Genomic DNA, 18299 nt, shown 5'->3' on the forward strand with positions numbered 1-18299 from the left:
AAAGTTTGCACTCTGAATCCTGTTTACATGTTTTTGATTCTATGAGTTTATGTACAGCACAATGCATTAGTTAAGTCATACTGGAATACTTCCAACATAACAGAAACTTAATATATGACTTACATATAAGCACCATACTGTATCGGTGTAGTGTAGTAGAGTACAAGACTGCAATAGTGCACTATGCTGCATTCAGATATTCATTATTAATAAGGTGAATCTCACAACAAAAGAAAATGATGCCTGTTTAAGGACCATTACGATTTTGCATTGTGATACTGTACTTTCTAACATTGCTCTGTAATGTGAAAAACATCTCATTTTTATTATTATAATACAGTAATGAAAACCATACTGTTTGGACACCGTTTTTTTTTTTTTTTTTTTTTAAATCAAGTATAGATTAAATTCAGTACAACTAGTACTACAATGATGTATACTTACATTATAAATCATTATTTTATTCCATTAAAAAAAAAATAATTTAGTATGGCATTTTAAGTCTTTCAAATTGTTTATGATAAAAATACTTTCACAATGCAAAATCATAATGTCTCGGTGACAGTGCTCAGTGGGTAGCACTGTCGCCTCACAGAAAGATGGTCCTCGGTTTGAGTCCTGGCTTACCCAAGGGCCTTTCTGTGTGGAGTTTGCATGTTCTCCCCGTGTTCATGTGGGATTCCTCTGGGTGCTCCGGTTTCCTCTACAGTCCATATACATGCAGGTTACGTGAATTGGAAACTCTAAATTGCCCATAGGTGTGAATGTCTCTATGTGTTTTCCCTGTGATGGACTGGCCACCTGTCCAGGATGTTTCCCTGCCAATGGCCCTAGACAGCTATGATAGGTTCCAGCTTTACCTGTGACCCTACATAAGACAAGCGGCTATAGAAGATGGACGTTCTGGACATGCTGCATTTATCAGTTTTAATGAGATTCACTCAATAACCAGTGTTAACACTAGATGGAGGCAATTTTCACCAAACACATTCTTGATTGTCCACAAGGTGGTGCATCATTAAGCGCTTCAGTACAGTGTTATGCAATTTTAGGACCAACTCAATCAAATGCCATGAGAATGATTACATAAAGAAAGTGTTTAAAAAATTTTTTTATTAAAAAACTATAACCATACATAAACATTTTTAGATTCAGCACATGTTATAATTAACCAAGAATGAGTTCAATGTAGCCTACAGCAGGAAAAATATCTATTGTTTGGCAGTGAATGAATGTGGATCAAATAAAGATAGACAGAGTGAAGCATCTACCAGCGTGTGAGCTCATGACAGGTGCTGGCGTTTGTGTTTTAGGATCTCTGTTGAGGTGAGAGTCAGGTCTTTATTACAGATGTCACAGTGGTAGACCCTGGTCAAACCAGATGAAGATGATGAAGAAGTCTTATTTACTTCTTCTGGCTCTGTGTAGAAAAAGCAAAGTAGAAACATTTACAACTTGGAAGTGATTAGGGATATCTTTAGATATCACTGAAGCTTCCTCTTTCTCACCTTCCTCAGGCTGCTGTTCCTCCAGTGGCCTGCAGGTGGCCTGATGCTGCATGCGCTCCAAGGGCGTCAGGGGCATATACAGGTCACAGTGAGGGCAGGTCCAAAAAGTTCGCAGACATTCACTGTACAGGTCCTTAGAGTCCTAGATCACACACACATTAAAAACGCTGAATAATAATCCCTCTGTGGCTAGTAACTAGATGTTCATTCAACTAATGAGCACTGGCGGACAGCCATAATTTGTATTAAAATTGAAATAAATTATTTCCACACAATAAACAGCGAAAAGGCTAATGTTTATTAAATCTTTGTTTAAATTATTATAGTTTAAATTTAAAAAAATCATATTTTATGCTTGTTTTTTTATATTTTAAGATGAATGTTTGGGCCTGGGACAAGTGTAAAAAAAACATGTAATGTGTCCATTTAACAAAACAAAAAAGAGAGATAAAAATCAACCCCTGGAACATAAAGTGTTCATAGTTAAAGAAACACCCAAGTCATACATTTTTAATTTATGAATTTCAGACATTTTACTAGAGGACTGTAAAAAAGAGAGGATTTTTGAGAGGTTGTAGCGACAACTCCCCCTGTCAGAGAAAATGATGTGCATGAAGAGAGCACTTACACACAGACAGTTGTAGGTGAAGTAGCGACATAAGCGCAGGCCTCCTTTAATGGGATCTGGCTCTGCCTTCATGCCTGGGAACAGAGAACCAAGTGCTGAAGCAGAGGAAAGATCTGAGTCCTGCTGGGGTCCGATGTACAGGTTCTGAGACTGCAGTGCTGTTAAACGGCTTAGACTGTAAGTAACCTAAATATACAAGACATCAGCCTGTAGCTTAGGATATTTTTATAACTGCAAGGTGCAAGTATAGTAAAGGTCTAAAATTAGATCTATTGTTTGACATTACCTCAGTATACAGCAGAAATCGCACAAGTCCCTCACAGAGCTTCTCTATCTCCCTGCGGGATATTTTGGGTCCCCCCAGCCCAACCCCAGCAGTGGAACCTGGACCAACCTGGCTGAGCTGGGACTGAAGTAGCCTCTCCCATTCCCCCCGCAGAGTGAGAGCAGAGGAGAGCACCTTTAGGGCCATCTCGCCGTCACTCAACACCAGCTCCAACCAGCCATCCACCACCACACGTGTGCAGTCTGCATTAGTGTCCACAGAGTTGGCCACCATCAGCAGGGCCTACAGAGAGAGATCATTACAAGTCTGGAGGTAAACGTCTGACAAACTGACCATCAGGAGACATGAGGCCTCTGAGTGACTGATGTGTGGAGTTTTTCATTCAGTTCAAACAAACATTAAAACACTTGTTTCAAAAGCCAAATAAGAAAGATCATAATTATTTAATCCAACAGAATGGAATAGAATAGAACAGAACACAACAGAATGGAATAGAACACAAAATAATAGAATAGAACAGAAAAGAATGGACAAGAACACAACAGAACCGAATAGAACAGAGCAAAATAAAATAGAATAGAATAGAACTGAATAGAGCAGAAGAGAGTATAACAGAACAGATTAGATTAGAGCACAAAAGAATAGAATAAAACGGACCAGATGAGCAAAACACAATAGAATAACCGAACAAAAAATAACCAAACGTAACAGAACAGAATAGAATTGAACAGAACAGAATATAATGGAACTCAACAGAACTGAATAAAGCAGAATAGAATAGACAGAAAAGAACAACAGAATAGTAGAAAATAACAGAATTTATAGAGCAGAAAAAAGAATAAAACAACTGAATAGAGCAGAACAAAATAGAATAGAAAAGAGTAGACTAGAACCAAACAGAATACAATAGAACAGAACAAAAATAATGTAGAATAGAACAGAAGAGCTAAACACAATATAATAGAACTGAATTGAAGAGAACACCACACAACAAAGTAGAATAGAATAATCAGAACAAAACAAAAAACAGAGCACAATCAAACAGAATAGAACAGCAGAAAAGAATGGAAAACAACAGAACGAAATAGAGCAGACAGAATAGAATATAATTCAAGAACAGATCACAAAACAATGGAATAGAATGGAACAACCAAATAGAATGGAAAGTAACAGAATTTAATAGAGCAGAAAGAAAGATTAGAACAGAATAAAGCAGAACACAATAGAAGAGAATAAAGCAGACAGAATAGAATGCAAAATACCAGAACATTATAGAACAGAAATAAATAATAGAAAAAGGAAAATAGTACAGAATAGAGAACACCAAAGTAGAATAGAACACGACAGAACAGAAAAGAACACAATAAAACAGAATTGAACGGAATAGAACAGAAAACAGTTGAATAGAACAGAATCCAATGCAACAAAATAGAAGAGAACAGAACAAGATAGCATAGAGTAGAATAAATCAGAAAATAACAGAAAGCAGAACAATCAAATAGAATAGAACACGACAGAACAGAAAAGAACACAATAAAACAGAATTGAATGTAATAGAACAGAACCCAATAGAATAGAATAGAACAGAACCCAACACATCAAAATAGAATAGAAAAGAACAAGATAATAGCAAAGGATAGAATACATCAGAACATAACAGAAAACAGAACACAAATCAAATAGAATAGAACACGATAGAAAAGAACACAATAAAACAGAATTGAATAGAACAAAACACAATAGAATAGAACCCAAAACAAAAAAATAGAATAGAAAACATCACAACAGAAGAGCAGAACACTAGAGTATTCAACACAACAGAATATAATGAAACAACAGAAAAGAAGAGCAGAAAGAATTTAATAGAATTGAGATCAAGAACAGATCACACAAGAATGGAATAGAACAGAACAGAACACATTGGAATAGAATGAAACATAATATAACTGAATAGAGCAGAAAAATTGTATAGAATAGACCACAACAATATATATTAGATTAGAACACAATAGAAGTTAATAGAACAGATTCCAACACAACAAAATAGAATAGAACATAATAGAACACGTAACAGAACATAAGAGCAGAAAACTATAGAACAGAAAAAAACGGAACATAATGCAATAGAATAGAAAAGATCAGAACAGAATAGAATAGAGCATTACTCGATAGAACAGAACAAAACACAATATTCATTCAACGCATGGTCGTTTTACTGACCTGCAGGGCTGGAATCCGTACACAGTTTGAAACATAAGGTTTGTTAGTTTCTAGTAGAGTAACAAAGGCTAGCAGCTGGTGCCTATTGCTCTGCCCTTTATCAGCACCTAGATAGAGAGAGAGAGAGAGAGAGAGAGAGAGAGAGAGAGCAATTGGAGAAAGATAAATTCATTTTACAACAATGAAATGTACAATGCACACCATTAAAGAGAAGAGAGTCAGTCTAAGGTCTAATAGATAAAGTTTGTCTTATTGCAAACATGACAGTGTACCAAACTCGCTGGACTCATGCTCAGGGACATGCAGAGCTTCTGGGTCACTGGCAAATACACTGGTAGGGTGGATCACAACACCTAGCTTATTTCGCGTGTGGAACACCTAAGACAAAAAAGATGACATCCAATTTGTCAACATCGTTCCAATTATATATAAAGTTACCTAAAGATTACTGTGCAGACATGTGAATGAGTGACTATTGTTAGCCGTTACCTGTTCGGAGTCTTTGCGGGTTGCGTTATGTTCATCTGGTATGGCCAGCTGTGGGTAAAGACCACGGCACAGCACCAGTTTGAGCAGAGCCTGCTTCCTTGATGACAGCTCTGCACTGGCATATGCAGCTTCCTGCAGCTCATTTACATTGTGACGCAACTTGAACTTCACCTCCTGTAAGTGTTAGACAATCAGTCAGGATGCAGAAAAATGTGCACAGAAAGGTGAATCTCACAAAGCCTGTAATTCTTTTGCATTATTTTTATCACAATTAAGCACATTTCCCTTTTTAGTACTGTTATGCAAAAAATATGTAAATATATTATTTAAATATATTTCTATACTATGGTCATTTACAGCATGTTATTCTGCCTTAATCAGTCAGTTATTGTGTCCAGATAAAGACTACTGTGATTCTGTCAAATTAAATGAGGCACCTGTATGTCGACAGTCTGTCCAGCTTTGTCTTTGTCCTTTTTGCTTGAGCCTGCTCGCTCCCCATCAGACCCAGATGAGCCATCTTCCTCCAGCCCCTCCTCCAGACGTAGAACTTTCCTCTTGGTGTTCTCCTGGAGCTCATGATCACGTTTAAGCTGGTGCAGCTTCTGCCTCTCGGTCAGTCTCTCTCTACGCCAGACTCGATCCTGCGGTTTGGCCCTGCTGCCCGGATCAGTCTCCAGCAGACCATGAGTCCGCAGCAGTTCCTGTAGAGAACCAGATGACAAATAATGGAGCTCAATCGGAGGTGTAAGTGGACCAGGTATGGGTTTGGAATTTCTTTCTATTAGAAGCTTAAAGACACCATGAAATTAAAAATGCAGTAAACAGACTAATAATATTGATGTCTCATCTTGCACTTGGGGGAATATTCAATTTAAAATAAATTCATTATAACAACATCATTTAAAAAATCATGGTAATAAAACTGCTCACTTTAAACTGTCGTCTAAGGTTGACCATCTCGTATAGCCTCTGTTCCTCCAGACCTCTCCTTCTGCACCACTTCCGGGAGCCACTTCCTCTGTCTCCTTTCACCTGGTAAAGGAGAGACGTCACAGCACTGAATATACTAGCACTGACACTCAGTCAAACAGCAACACTGACCTGCACCCAGGCATTAAAGGTGTTGAGCAGTGTAAATGGGTCTCCTTGGTTGTTGTTCAGGGGTTGACGAGCGGTGGAACAGTCAGGGTTGTGCTGAGCACTGCGCAGGAATGGAGACTGAACACTCAATGCAGCGGCAACAGTTAACACTGGCTCCACCAGGTTAAAGACTGAACCCAAAACCAACATTTTTCCTGAACAAGAACATATACACAGTACGATTAACATATTGTGTAAACTGGACTGTTTGAGAGTGAATCTCACAAAGCATATCAAGGAAATGTCCAGGTCATATTTCACCCCAAAATCAAAATAATAAATAAGAATTCATATTTTATAGAAGGAAAATGAAGACTGTTTTAAGAAACATTTATTTTTATTTTTTTACATTGTATGACATTATTTGCATGGACTTTAAGCAACTTAAATTTCAAATGTTCAACAAAAATTTGAATCTGTAAAACCTAAATACCTAAAGCACTTAAAGGGAAAGTTCACCCAAAAATTCACCCCATTTTCTCACCTTCATGCCATCACAGACTTTCTTCCACTGAACACAACAATGTTTTTAGAATATCTCAGCTCTGTAGGTTCATACAATGCAAGTGAATGGTGACCAAAGCTTTTAAGCTCCAAAAAGAACATAAAGGCAGCATAAAAGTAATCCATATGACTCCAGTGGTTTAATCAATGACTGCAGTCTCCTTGGCAATCATGATTTCAAGCTTGATTACAGGGCGTCAAGCACTAGAAAGTGTAATAGAGTTTAAAATCATGATATCCTCCCAAGCGTGACTGCTGTGCATTTTCCATTTCCCTTTTTGATTTGTAACTAGTAGCCCCTAATAAACAAGCAAAAATTATTATATATATATATATATATATATATATATATATATATATATATATATATATATATATATATATATAACATTATATATAATATTATATATATATATATACACATTTTTTTATAGACCAAATAGTTTTCCTAAAAATTGATGTCCACATATGTGGAAAGTGGGAATAAGTTGTGAAATTTAAAATACTACCATGCTAAAGAAATGTTTTTAAATTGTTTGCAGGTGTGTTGCTTATTAATGCTTTTGATGCGTTACAGAAATTTGCATAAATAATTCTGATTCAAAGTAATGGCCAGAATCGCCAATCACTGCCAATCATGTTAAAATAAAATTTTGCATGAAAAATTCTGAATCTATGTACTGATTATCATTGTTCCATGTCTACCAAACACGTTGAGTGGTCCAAACATCATCTGCAGCCTGAAATTGAACTTTTGACCAGATGCTAGTAGTGAATGCTCTTTGCTGCATAGGAAAGGTATAGGATGCTCCCTTGCTCCCTTAACCTCCTGGTCTCAGAACAGTCTGAAATGCACCTTATTTTCATCCTAACTTTGTATACAGCCTCTGAAAGCAACATTTTCCAGCTTTTGGATGCATCCATTGATTCTCCATGGGATAATGCGCAGTGAATATTGGATATTTTCACTTCACAGGAATGCGTGGAGCACAGGAAAATAAGCCTATAGTCCACATATGTGGTCATTGTGTTTAACAGTGTGCCGTTTTGTGATAAATCTATGAAATTTAAAAAATGGCATATCGGTGGGGGCCTGGGCAGCTCAGCGAGTATTGACGGCGACTACTGCCCCTAGAGTAGTGAGTTCGAATGCTGAGTGATTCCAGCCTGGTCTCCTAAGCTACCAAATTGGCCTGGTTGTAAGGGAGGGTAGAATCACATGGAGTAACCACCTCATAGTCGCTATAATGTGTGGTCCTCACGTTCAGTGTGGTGCGTGGCGAGTCGTGCATGGATGCTGCGGAGAATAGCATGAAGCCTCCACACATGCAAAGTCTCTGCGGTAACATGCTCAACAAGCCACGTGACAAGATGTGCGGATTGACGGTCTCAGACACGGAGGCAACAGAGTTTCATCCTTCGCAACCCAGATTGAGGCGAGTCACTACACCACCACTTGCAGTACAGCATCCCTGAAGGAATACACAGGAGAGCATCACCGTGGATTCCCTCAGCCTATAGCCGGCGAGTACTGTAAATCTAATGTTCCTCGACGGGCTATACTAAGCCTAGATAAACCGTGCCCTGACGTTTTGTCAGTGGCCGGAGAGCTCACTCTGAGGGATGGGGAGGGTGAGCTGAGCCCACAGGCTTTGTTGGTAGAGGGGCTCACCGTTTTTCTCAATTGCCTAGGAACTAAATACATTTCAGATATACCTGTTGAATATAAACAGACCTCTCAAATCATTAGAATCAAGTCCGTTAGACATACAGAAGTTTCACTCAAAATAAGGTGAGACAGTGTTTGGCTATTATGCCACCCGCAGCTGGAACCAGCTTCCAGTCTGGATACATTCAAATCCAGACTGAAAACACATCTGTTTAACTGTGCATTTACTGACAGAGCACTGTGCTGCACTTACTGATAGCACTGCATCATTTTATTTCTGTATTCTTTTACTTAGTTTTAATAATTTTTACTTTTAAATGTATTTTAATACTTTTTATTATTATTTCTTGTTCTTAATTGGTTTTAAAATGTATTTGGTCTTTTCTCTATTTTCTTTATAATTTGTATGTAACGCACTTTGAATTGCCATTGTGTTTGAAATGTGCTATATAAATAAACTTGCCTTGCCTGTCCCAAAGACATACTCCACATGTTGTTTTTTTTAAATGACTCGAAAGTTCGAGGTGCATCGAAAGTTAACATTTGAATGACAACCTGGAGTCTCCTGAACTGAGATTAGTTGGTTTAAATTAAATTAATTTATGCATAGTCTATGGCGAAGCCAAAATGTAATGTCCACGCATGTGGAAGCAGGGTCTCAAGAGGCTAGAGACTGCAATGGCAAGATGTGCAGTGAAAAAGGAGTTACATTTTGGTCTGTTCTCACCCAAAACAATTGGATCACTTCAGAAGACATGGATTAAACCACTGGGGTCAAATGGATTACTTTTATGCTGACTTCAAAGCTTTGGTCACCATTCACTTGCGTTGTATTGACCTACAGAGCGGAGATATTCGCAGAAAAAAGAAAGTCATGCACATCTGGGATGGCATGAGGGTGAGTAAATGGTAATAGAATTAGCATTTTTGGGTGAACTATCCTTTTAAAGGTTCCTTACCAATGACCACATCCACAGGCAACTGAGCCAGCAATCTGCCAATGGGAGTGAGATCTCCGTGCCCATCTAGCAACCCCTGGTCTCGAAGATATGTCACTGCAGTCTGAATACTGGAGGCGGGAGGAGGGTCTATAAAGATGAAAGTGCAAGGGTCTCCAAGACCCATACTCTTCATCTGCACAAACACAGCACATCTTAAATGTCTATCATTAACATGAATGCACAATGACAGGGTGCAGCTAAAATTAAGTTCAATATCTGATGCAATGTTTAGAATATCAACTTAGAAATTTACTTTATCCAAATAAATGAATTGTTCTATACTGAATTTTCATACATAAGTGAATGAGAGTACCTGCAGTACAAGGGAGTCCAGCGCCACCCTGTGGATCTCAGGAACAGGATAGGGGGCAAAGGCGTCATAATCTGATTCAGAGTAGAGTCGGTAACAGACTCCCGGACCGGTTCTTCCCGCACGTCCTTTCCTCTGTTCTGAACTGGCTCTGCTGATCCAGAACTCCTGCAGTTTCTGCATCTTTGTCTTTGGGTCAAAACTCATCTCTTTCACTTTACCTGACAAAAAATGTCAATACCGTTTCAAAGGTAAAGGAAACGTTTTTTTTGGAAAGAACATAAAGATAAAAAGTGATGGTAGGGTTTTTATTTTTTTTAACTTGCTTAAAAGTCTTCAAAAAAAATCTGAAACCTTTCTACTAGCTTTACTTCTACAGGTTCTACTTCTTCCACCAATCTGCATGAATTACCTGAATCGACCACAAAGCGCACTCCATCAATAGTGACTGAGGTCTCAGCAATGTTGGTAGAAATTATGCATTTTCTTACACCCGGGGGAGCAATGTCAAACACCTAAAGTTAAAGTTCATATTAAACAGACATTATTAAAAGCTAACATGGTCATTTATAATAATAAATACTGATGGCTCAGATGTAAAACAGCAGGTGAAAAAACAATGCTAAATAATGAAATCATAATAATAAAACGTAACTAACCATACAATTGTGCATAGTTAGGACAGCAAAATAAATCAACTTTAAAAGAGAGGAGAAAATATTTTCCATTTCTTTTAATGTTGACATTAAAGATTTTGCATCCATTCAAACTCTACAGTATTTTGGCTCAAATTCATCAGTCACATTACAATACAGTACACAGCCCAGTGTTTATTCCATGTGTTAAGACAGTAAATCACACTACTACTGTTGTTTATGCATTTACAAAATGGACAATTTTCCTCATGTTAATAATTTAGCATATTGTTGGGCCTATGTAGTTCATTTTCAGTGTTTTATTTTAAGGATGGTTTTGTTTACTTTTGTATGATGAATCATTTTGGTACTGTGTTGGGTCACCACTTGATGTCCAATATAACATCTAGGTCGTGAAACATATGTTGCAACAACTAAAGATCATGACGAATTAACAATCTGATTGCTGAGTAGTCACCCTGTCCAGGGAGAGTCTGCTTTAGTACCTTATCCTGCTGGGCTAGCGAGAGCGTGCTGTGCAGAGGAAGGACGATCCAGCGTTTTGTGTGAGTGCCGTAAGTCTGGCAGGCCTCCAGGATGGTGGAGATCTCAGCCACTCCACTGAGGAAGAGCAGCAGGTCACCCCTCTCCTCTGGTGGATACCGCTGGTCAATACCCTGCAGCACACGCAAATACGGCCGTGGGTCTAGCTTCTCAGAGCGGGACACCTGCTCTTCTTGAGGAATGGGCTGGTAGATTACCTACACAGTCAAGCAAAAAAGAAGATTTCACTGTAATGGATAAAAAAACACTTAGATGTAATGCATAACCGCAATACACCGTGACTTTCAGCCTAAGAAACAGCTGAAAACACACACACACAAAAGTATATCTAAAACATCCAAGGGTGTAAATAAGATAGCTCAGAAAAACTACTTTTGTTTTGTTCCCAATTATCTCATCTATCAAACATTATGTAATCTTTAGCTGAGCAATTGAGAATTTTGTGTTGATATAATTAAAGTAATCAAAAGCTATAGCATTACAAATATAATTTATCCTAGTGTCAAAAAATGTCTCCAAGTGTCCAAAAGTCACTTCTTCAAACCAATAAAATATAATAATTATACATAAGAACTAATTACACATGCAAACACATCATTGACTTGCATGAATACATTATTTAAAAAATTAGATTTTACAGGAGTTTCATTCTGTGCCATTTGAGTCATCATTGTGTCATGTACTTAGTGCCATCTCCTGGAGGCCATATGCAATTTGAATGATTCATCACATGACTCTCTACCCAAATATGGAGGACTATTACCACTGGTTTGAGCAATCTGAACCCAGTCCGATTGGTTTAGTGTTCCATGACACTACATAATTTCCATTGATGTCATCTGATCCAGGAAAACTAATGCCAGATGCTGTGTGCACATTATGCTTTGTGTGGATTATCTAATGATCTATGCATCCCATTCATTTGTGTGTGGGCTCATTTGAAACATATTCACTTTCTCAAAGTAATGTTATGAGATATTTTATGTTCTGTTTATTTTTTGTGAATTTTAAGTGACAATGTGGCAAAATATGAGCAATGCCTGTTCGCATGAAACATGTATGTGAATGATATACTTAGTTAATATTTGCTATATTTTTGTCTGTTAGTAAAACAAATACGCTGGTTGTATTCTAATCTTTCCAACGACATATGACACATGGCTTTTTGATGAGTTTGATGTTTTTACTAATTACAGCAATATGGACAGCGCATAATTATTAAAAATAATCAAAAGAGAACACATCTGATTTGTCTGCACATTTCAAAGCACTTGTTCAGTTTTGGTCATAATGCCTACATGCATTGTAATGTAGAGCTTCTAAACTTTAAAATGATTCCTATTTTGTGCTGGTCAAGACTAGTTATTAATATATAATAATAATAAAGATAAAAACAATCTGGCTCGCCAGAAAGCCAATCCAAGTTTAAGGGTTTAAAGGAATATTCCTGGTTCACTACAAGTTAAGCTCAATCGACATCATGTGTGACATGATAATCAAAATACATTTCGACTTTTTAAATTTCTTTAAAAAAGCAAAAATCAAGGTTTCAGTGAAGCACATACTTGAATGGGGCCAATCTATAAATATTTAAATACTCACTGTTTCAAATGTATAGTCACAAGACGAAAACAATATACGTATTAAAACACGATTTTAGTGTGATAAAATCAACAGGTAACCTTTTCTGTTTAATGTCATATTTAATTGTACAACTTCATTGCCATGATGACGTAATGCTGTACACCCTAACCCTAACAACAATTTAAACAACTTTACAGCTCAAATAATACACACGTTTTAACAGAAGAATTATTACAAGTGCTTTTATAACATTATAAGCTTCACGTTTCTGTTTAAACCCTCCAAAAATTGGTTCCATTCACTTCCATTGTTCCTCACTGTAACCCCGATTTTTGCTTTTTGCAAAGAAAAGGAGGGACAAATAGAAATTATTTTGTGGTAATCAAAATGATGGCACAAATGCTGTCGATTGAGCTTCACTTGTATTTAATCCGGAATAGAAATTTTTCACTAACATTTGACAACCATAAATTGTACTAATATAATCTTTTTTGAATACCGGTAGAGTTCCTATTTTTTTATCATTTAAAACAAACATCTTTTTGAATTTTTTAATATTTTTTTGATTAAGAGGCATGCTTGTGCTATCTTAAATTATATATTTGTTATCTAAAATATTGACATTCAGACATTTTTAAACATGGCTTAAGAGTCCAAATACATTTTGTCACCTACACTCACTTTATTATGTACACATGTACATCTACATATTCATTATCTAATCAGCCAATCGTGTGGCAGCAGTAAAGTGCAGTGCATAAAATCAAGTGAATACGGGTCAGGAGCTTCAGTTAATGTTCGCATCAACCAACAGAATGGGGACAAAATGTGATCTCAGTGATTTGGACCGTGGCATGATTGTTGGTGCCAGATGGGATGGTTTGAGTATTTCTGTAACTGCTGATTTTCTGGGATTTTCATGCACAACAGTCTCTAGAATTTACTCAGAATGGGGCCAAAAACAAAAAAACATCCAGTGAGCGGCAGTTCTGTAGACAGAATTGCCTTGTTGATGAGAGAGGTCAACAGAGAATGGCCAGACTGGTTTGAACTGACAGAAAGTCTACAGTAACTCAGATAACCACTCTGTATAATTGTAGTGAACAGAATAGCATCTCAGAATGCACAAGTCGAACCTTGAGAATGCATGGGCTACAACAGCAGAAGACCATGTCAAGTTCTTTATTAGGACCATAGTGTTCCTAAAAAAGTGCCCAATGAGCATAGTAAACATGCTGTAATACACAAATATCATATTAGCAGACAAATGTCACAATTAATGTAAATACATAAAACATTAATCGAAACCTTTCCAGGGTTCCGATGCACATAAAAACACACTGTGCATTTGGTCTCTTTTAAATAGTAAAGAGTGGTGACAACTCACCTGTATAGGAAAGAGTCTGCCAGGGACCTGCAGAACAGGTGCGGTGTTGAAGTAACTGGAGAAGAGTTTGATGTTGATGGTGGCCGACATGAGAACCAGCCGCAGGTCTGGGCGCAGGGCCAGAAGGGAACGCAACACTCCCAGCAGGAAGTCACAATGCAGGTGTCTCTCATGCACCTCATCCACAATCAGCACCTGGTACTGTCCCAAAGTAGCATCCTGCTGGATCTGCCTGAGCAGAAGACCCTCGGTAAGGAACAGGAGTTTGGTAGCCGTGGTACGGCTGCTCTCAAAGCGGATCTGGTACCCAACCTGAAGGAAATAGCCATTATAGATTACAGCTTTAAACGACTTAATAATATCCCCATTGAATTATGTCTGAAAACATGGGTAAATGCAGGCCTGAGTGAAAGATTCCTGTACCTTGGAGCCGTACTGGTTGAGGCTCTCAAAGCTCACTCTCTTGGCCAGCGAGATGCAGGCAATGCGGCGTGGTTGAGTGCAGGCTATATGGTTGAACCCTGACGCCAGCAGGTACTGGGGCACCTGTGTGGACTTTCCACATCCTGTGTCTCCAGCCACCACGACCACAGGGTGAGTCCTCACCATCTCCACAATTCTGTCACGGTACTGGAAGATGGGCAGACACTTCTGTTCCCTTTTCAGCTTAGCAAGCTTATTGAAACTTTGCTTTTGGTTGAAATCTAGGAAATGAAGGAGAGCGATGCGGCAGTCTGTGACCTCCTGCTTGCCAGGACCTGAGGTCTCACTGCGCCTCCTGTGATCAGATCCTCTGAGGCTCCTCCACATCTTTGGAGCACACTGAGATGTTGATTCTGTACCTGGGTCAGTGACAAAAAGGGAGCGAAAGAAAGGAGAAAAAAAACATTAAAATAATATTCTTCCGAATTTTATAAGTTTATGTTTATGTAAGTATTTTAACATTTGTTTCTTTATATAATATAAATGTATGTTTTATAAGTGAATTTACTCACTGAAAATGTGATAACAGTGATGATTTATGTTTTTATTTATCTTTACAAAAGTTAAGATGCATACCCTCAAATATCTGTATCATAAGTCTTTTATCCTGTGTCTAACTTTTTATAATGCCAGGGACATATTTGTTGAGCATTAAAATCCCCCTAAAAAAATTTTTTTTAAAGGAATATTCCGGGTTCAATATAGAGTTAAGCTCAATCGACAGCATTTGTGGCATAATTTTGATTACCACCGAAAAATTTTTTTACTTGTACGTTCTTTTCTTAAAAAAAAAAAGCAAAACTCGAGGTACAGTGAAGCACTTACAATGAAAGTTGTATTTCCATCGTAAGTTTAAGTAAGGAAGGTAAGGAATTTTGGAGGGTTAGAATTTTATAAAAGCACTTGCATTAATTCTTCTGTTAAAACTCATGTGTTATTTGACCTGTAAAGTTGTTTAAATCATCATTTTTACAGTAGTTTCAGGGTTTGTTGACATTACATCATCATGGCAACAGAGATGTAAAATTGGCTATAACTTTACACAGAAAATCACACTAAAATCATGTTTATATTCATATCCTTTATGACTTGTGACAATACATTTGACAGTGAATATTTGTGTGTTTACGGATTTACCCCATTCACTTCCATTATAAGTGCCTCACTTTAAAACAGATATTTGCTTTTTTTAAAGAAATTTATTTTTGTGGAAATCAACATTATGCCACAAATGCTGTTGATAGAGCTTCACTTGTAATGAACCTGTGTCATACAATTCCGGGTGCCCACACACCGCTACAACAATATTTTCATCCATTTTCCAGATTTCTTCTGCTACTACATCAGTACGTCAGTGACATCTGGACAATCTCATTGCTGATAGGCTTTAATGACAACACATCATGCTTTATACGAATGACGCGATTTTACGTGTACGATTCACGGCATTCGCTTCATCGCGCAGGCCCTGCACGAATTTGCACCTATTCGGATCTTTGCATGTAATCGCGCCGCATGAAACTCTCCCTTCGCGTTGTATGTGAACGTTGTTTCAGAAATCAAAACTTCCTCCTCACTGCTAAAAGAGCTTGTTCTCTATTTCCTCCACATTGTGATGTCACATTGTGATAGACATATGCATCGGATCACCTCCACAACCACACATCAACACCTACTTTACCACCTACTTTATTTCATGGCAAGTAGAGAGAGATCAGTCAAGAGCAGAGAGCCAATCAGAACAGTGGGCGTTTCCTGTCAAGTCTTAAAGGAGAAGCAGAACCAAAACCGAGTGTTTCTGACAGAGGGTCAGAATGAGGGTGGAAAACTATTCATTTATATATATTTTTTCCATATACATATATGACTATTTTTGAACAAAACACTTTACTAATATAATTTATAAGTGAACCTCAAGGAACATATTAAAGTAATAAAAATTTCATGTCATGTCATGTCATGACCCCTTTAAGATATGACAGTTGGCCCCTTTGAATCATAATGTTTTCTCAAATTGAATAAAACTGAGCCACACTGACCCACCTGGCATCATAATCCTTCGGGAGCCCCAGATCCACAGATTCTGGTTTCTTTCTGGATTTCCCCTCATGTGATTCTGTCTTACTTAATGTTGATCCTGTCATGTCTCTCTTGGCTTTGAACCTCTGAAAGCGCTCAAAGAAGCTCCAGAAGTCCCTGTGTTCAGCGCTGTGCGTCTGGATGTAATCATGCTGGCGGAAAAAGATCTCATCCAGCTGTGCTCGACACTGAGGACTGTCCCAGTCCCAGCGCCGGCTCTTCTCCCGCTCTTTTGACATCTTTTATCTAGAAGCAGTGACAGCCATGAGTGTAAACTGAACTGGTGTAGGTAAAATGATGCACGCTATTTAAACATACAAATATACATTTCTTCCACTTCCTTATTAACTTCATATAAAATAGTCATTGTTAGTGTAATTGTAGGTATTTTTAGTTTATCTGAATGCACATATTTTCAGATTCAAGCTTATCGAAACGGAGCAAACTCGGAAAAATAACACGAGAGGACAATTTTCTAGTCCGTCTATGTAAACAGTCCGGGTACTGCTGAGCGTCAATGTAGTTCCTACGAACAACTGTTCAATACTATTTTACAGATTGAATTTGCTAATTGAAATGCAAAATGTGATAGAAAATAATAATAATAATTATATATATATATTTATAGTACTGTGCAAAAGTCACTTAAGATGTTTCACAGAACAATTTGTCTTAAGATGCTTATTTTTATCTTCAGCTTTAGTGTGTCAATAGGAAATATAAATGTTAGACTCCCAAACATTACTTTTGCAAATAGAAAAGATTAGAATAGAAGAACAGATAGCAACAGATGTCATGGCCCCCACAGAGCCCCCCACTGAACATTGAGTCAGTCTGGGATTAAACGAAGAGACTATTGAGACCGTCTAAACGGATAGAAGAACTGCGGTGAATTCTCCACGAAGCTTGGGACATCGTTTCTGCCAACAACCAAGAAAAACCGTGTACAGGTGTACCTAGAAGAATTGGTGCTGTTTTAAAAGCAACGGTGGTCACACCGAATATTGATTGAACTTTTTATGTTCACTGGACTTTGTATGACATTAAGTGATAAATGAAAACTATTTATGTCATTATTTTTGAAGACATCTTCACTATGCAAAATCTTTCACAAGTGTGTGTGTGTGTGTGTGTGTGTGTGTGTGTGTGTGTGTGTGTGTGTGTGTGTGTATTATATTTGATTATTATTATTATATTTTTGAGAAAAGTTTTTGTAGAGGGCAAATAAGCCAAAAATAAATCAGATTTTCACATAAAGGAATGAGATCATTTTCTTAAACAGAATATTGATCATGTTTTCCAGTAAGTATACACATTTGAACGTCATAAATTTACCTCAGAAGCAAAAGTGCGTAAGATTATAAAACTTGTTTTGATGTTACAGCTGCAGGTTCGCCAGTTATGATTATTGTTAATTTTATGTATGTCATAGAGAAATTGAATGTCCCAGTTACCCTTCCTCATATTGTGTGTGATATTAGGTGAATTCAGCATTGCACAGTTCCAGTTGGTATTATTGGTATAAACTTATTAAACACAGATGTGATTTAAAACAAACTTTCATTATGAATGCAATATAGGTGATAAAATTACACTTGATGATTCCAGACAGATTTTTGAGAAATAGAGTAACAGATTCAGAATAAATAGTTGCTCAAATGGCACTGTAACTGCTGTTATGGAAGAATGAGGCATTCTTTTGTTTTTCTATTTTTTAATATATATATATATATATATATATATATATATATATATATATATATATATATATATATATGTTTTTTTTTTAAATGAAGCATGGAAATTAAG

The 18299-nt window shown here is 37.3% G+C and overlaps 1 protein-coding gene across 1 annotated transcript; it reads right to left on the minus strand.

The window, feature by feature from the left end:
• Positions 1-1124: 1124 nt before the first annotated feature.
• Positions 1125-16961, minus strand: dhx34 (DEAH (Asp-Glu-Ala-His) box polypeptide 34). The gene is given in 18 exon segments (XM_052152553.1): positions 1125-1420; positions 1509-1650; positions 2137-2322; positions 2423-2704; positions 4643-4749; positions 4915-5020; positions 5132-5305; positions 5569-5835; positions 6065-6166; positions 6236-6429; positions 9407-9581; positions 9762-9979; positions 10171-10273; positions 10900-11154; positions 13929-14240; positions 14352-14727; positions 14729-14770; positions 16455-16961. Coding segments are annotated over 18 exon segments (3453 nt in total). The 5' UTR covers positions 16730-16961; the 3' UTR covers positions 1125-1283.
• Positions 16962-18299: the final 1338 nt, after the last annotated feature.

The sequence above is a fragment of the Xyrauchen texanus genome, chromosome 21, assembly GCF_025860055.1.
Source record: "Xyrauchen texanus isolate HMW12.3.18 chromosome 21, RBS_HiC_50CHRs, whole genome shotgun sequence".
Taxonomy (NCBI): domain Eukaryota; kingdom Metazoa; phylum Chordata; class Actinopteri; order Cypriniformes; family Catostomidae; genus Xyrauchen; species Xyrauchen texanus.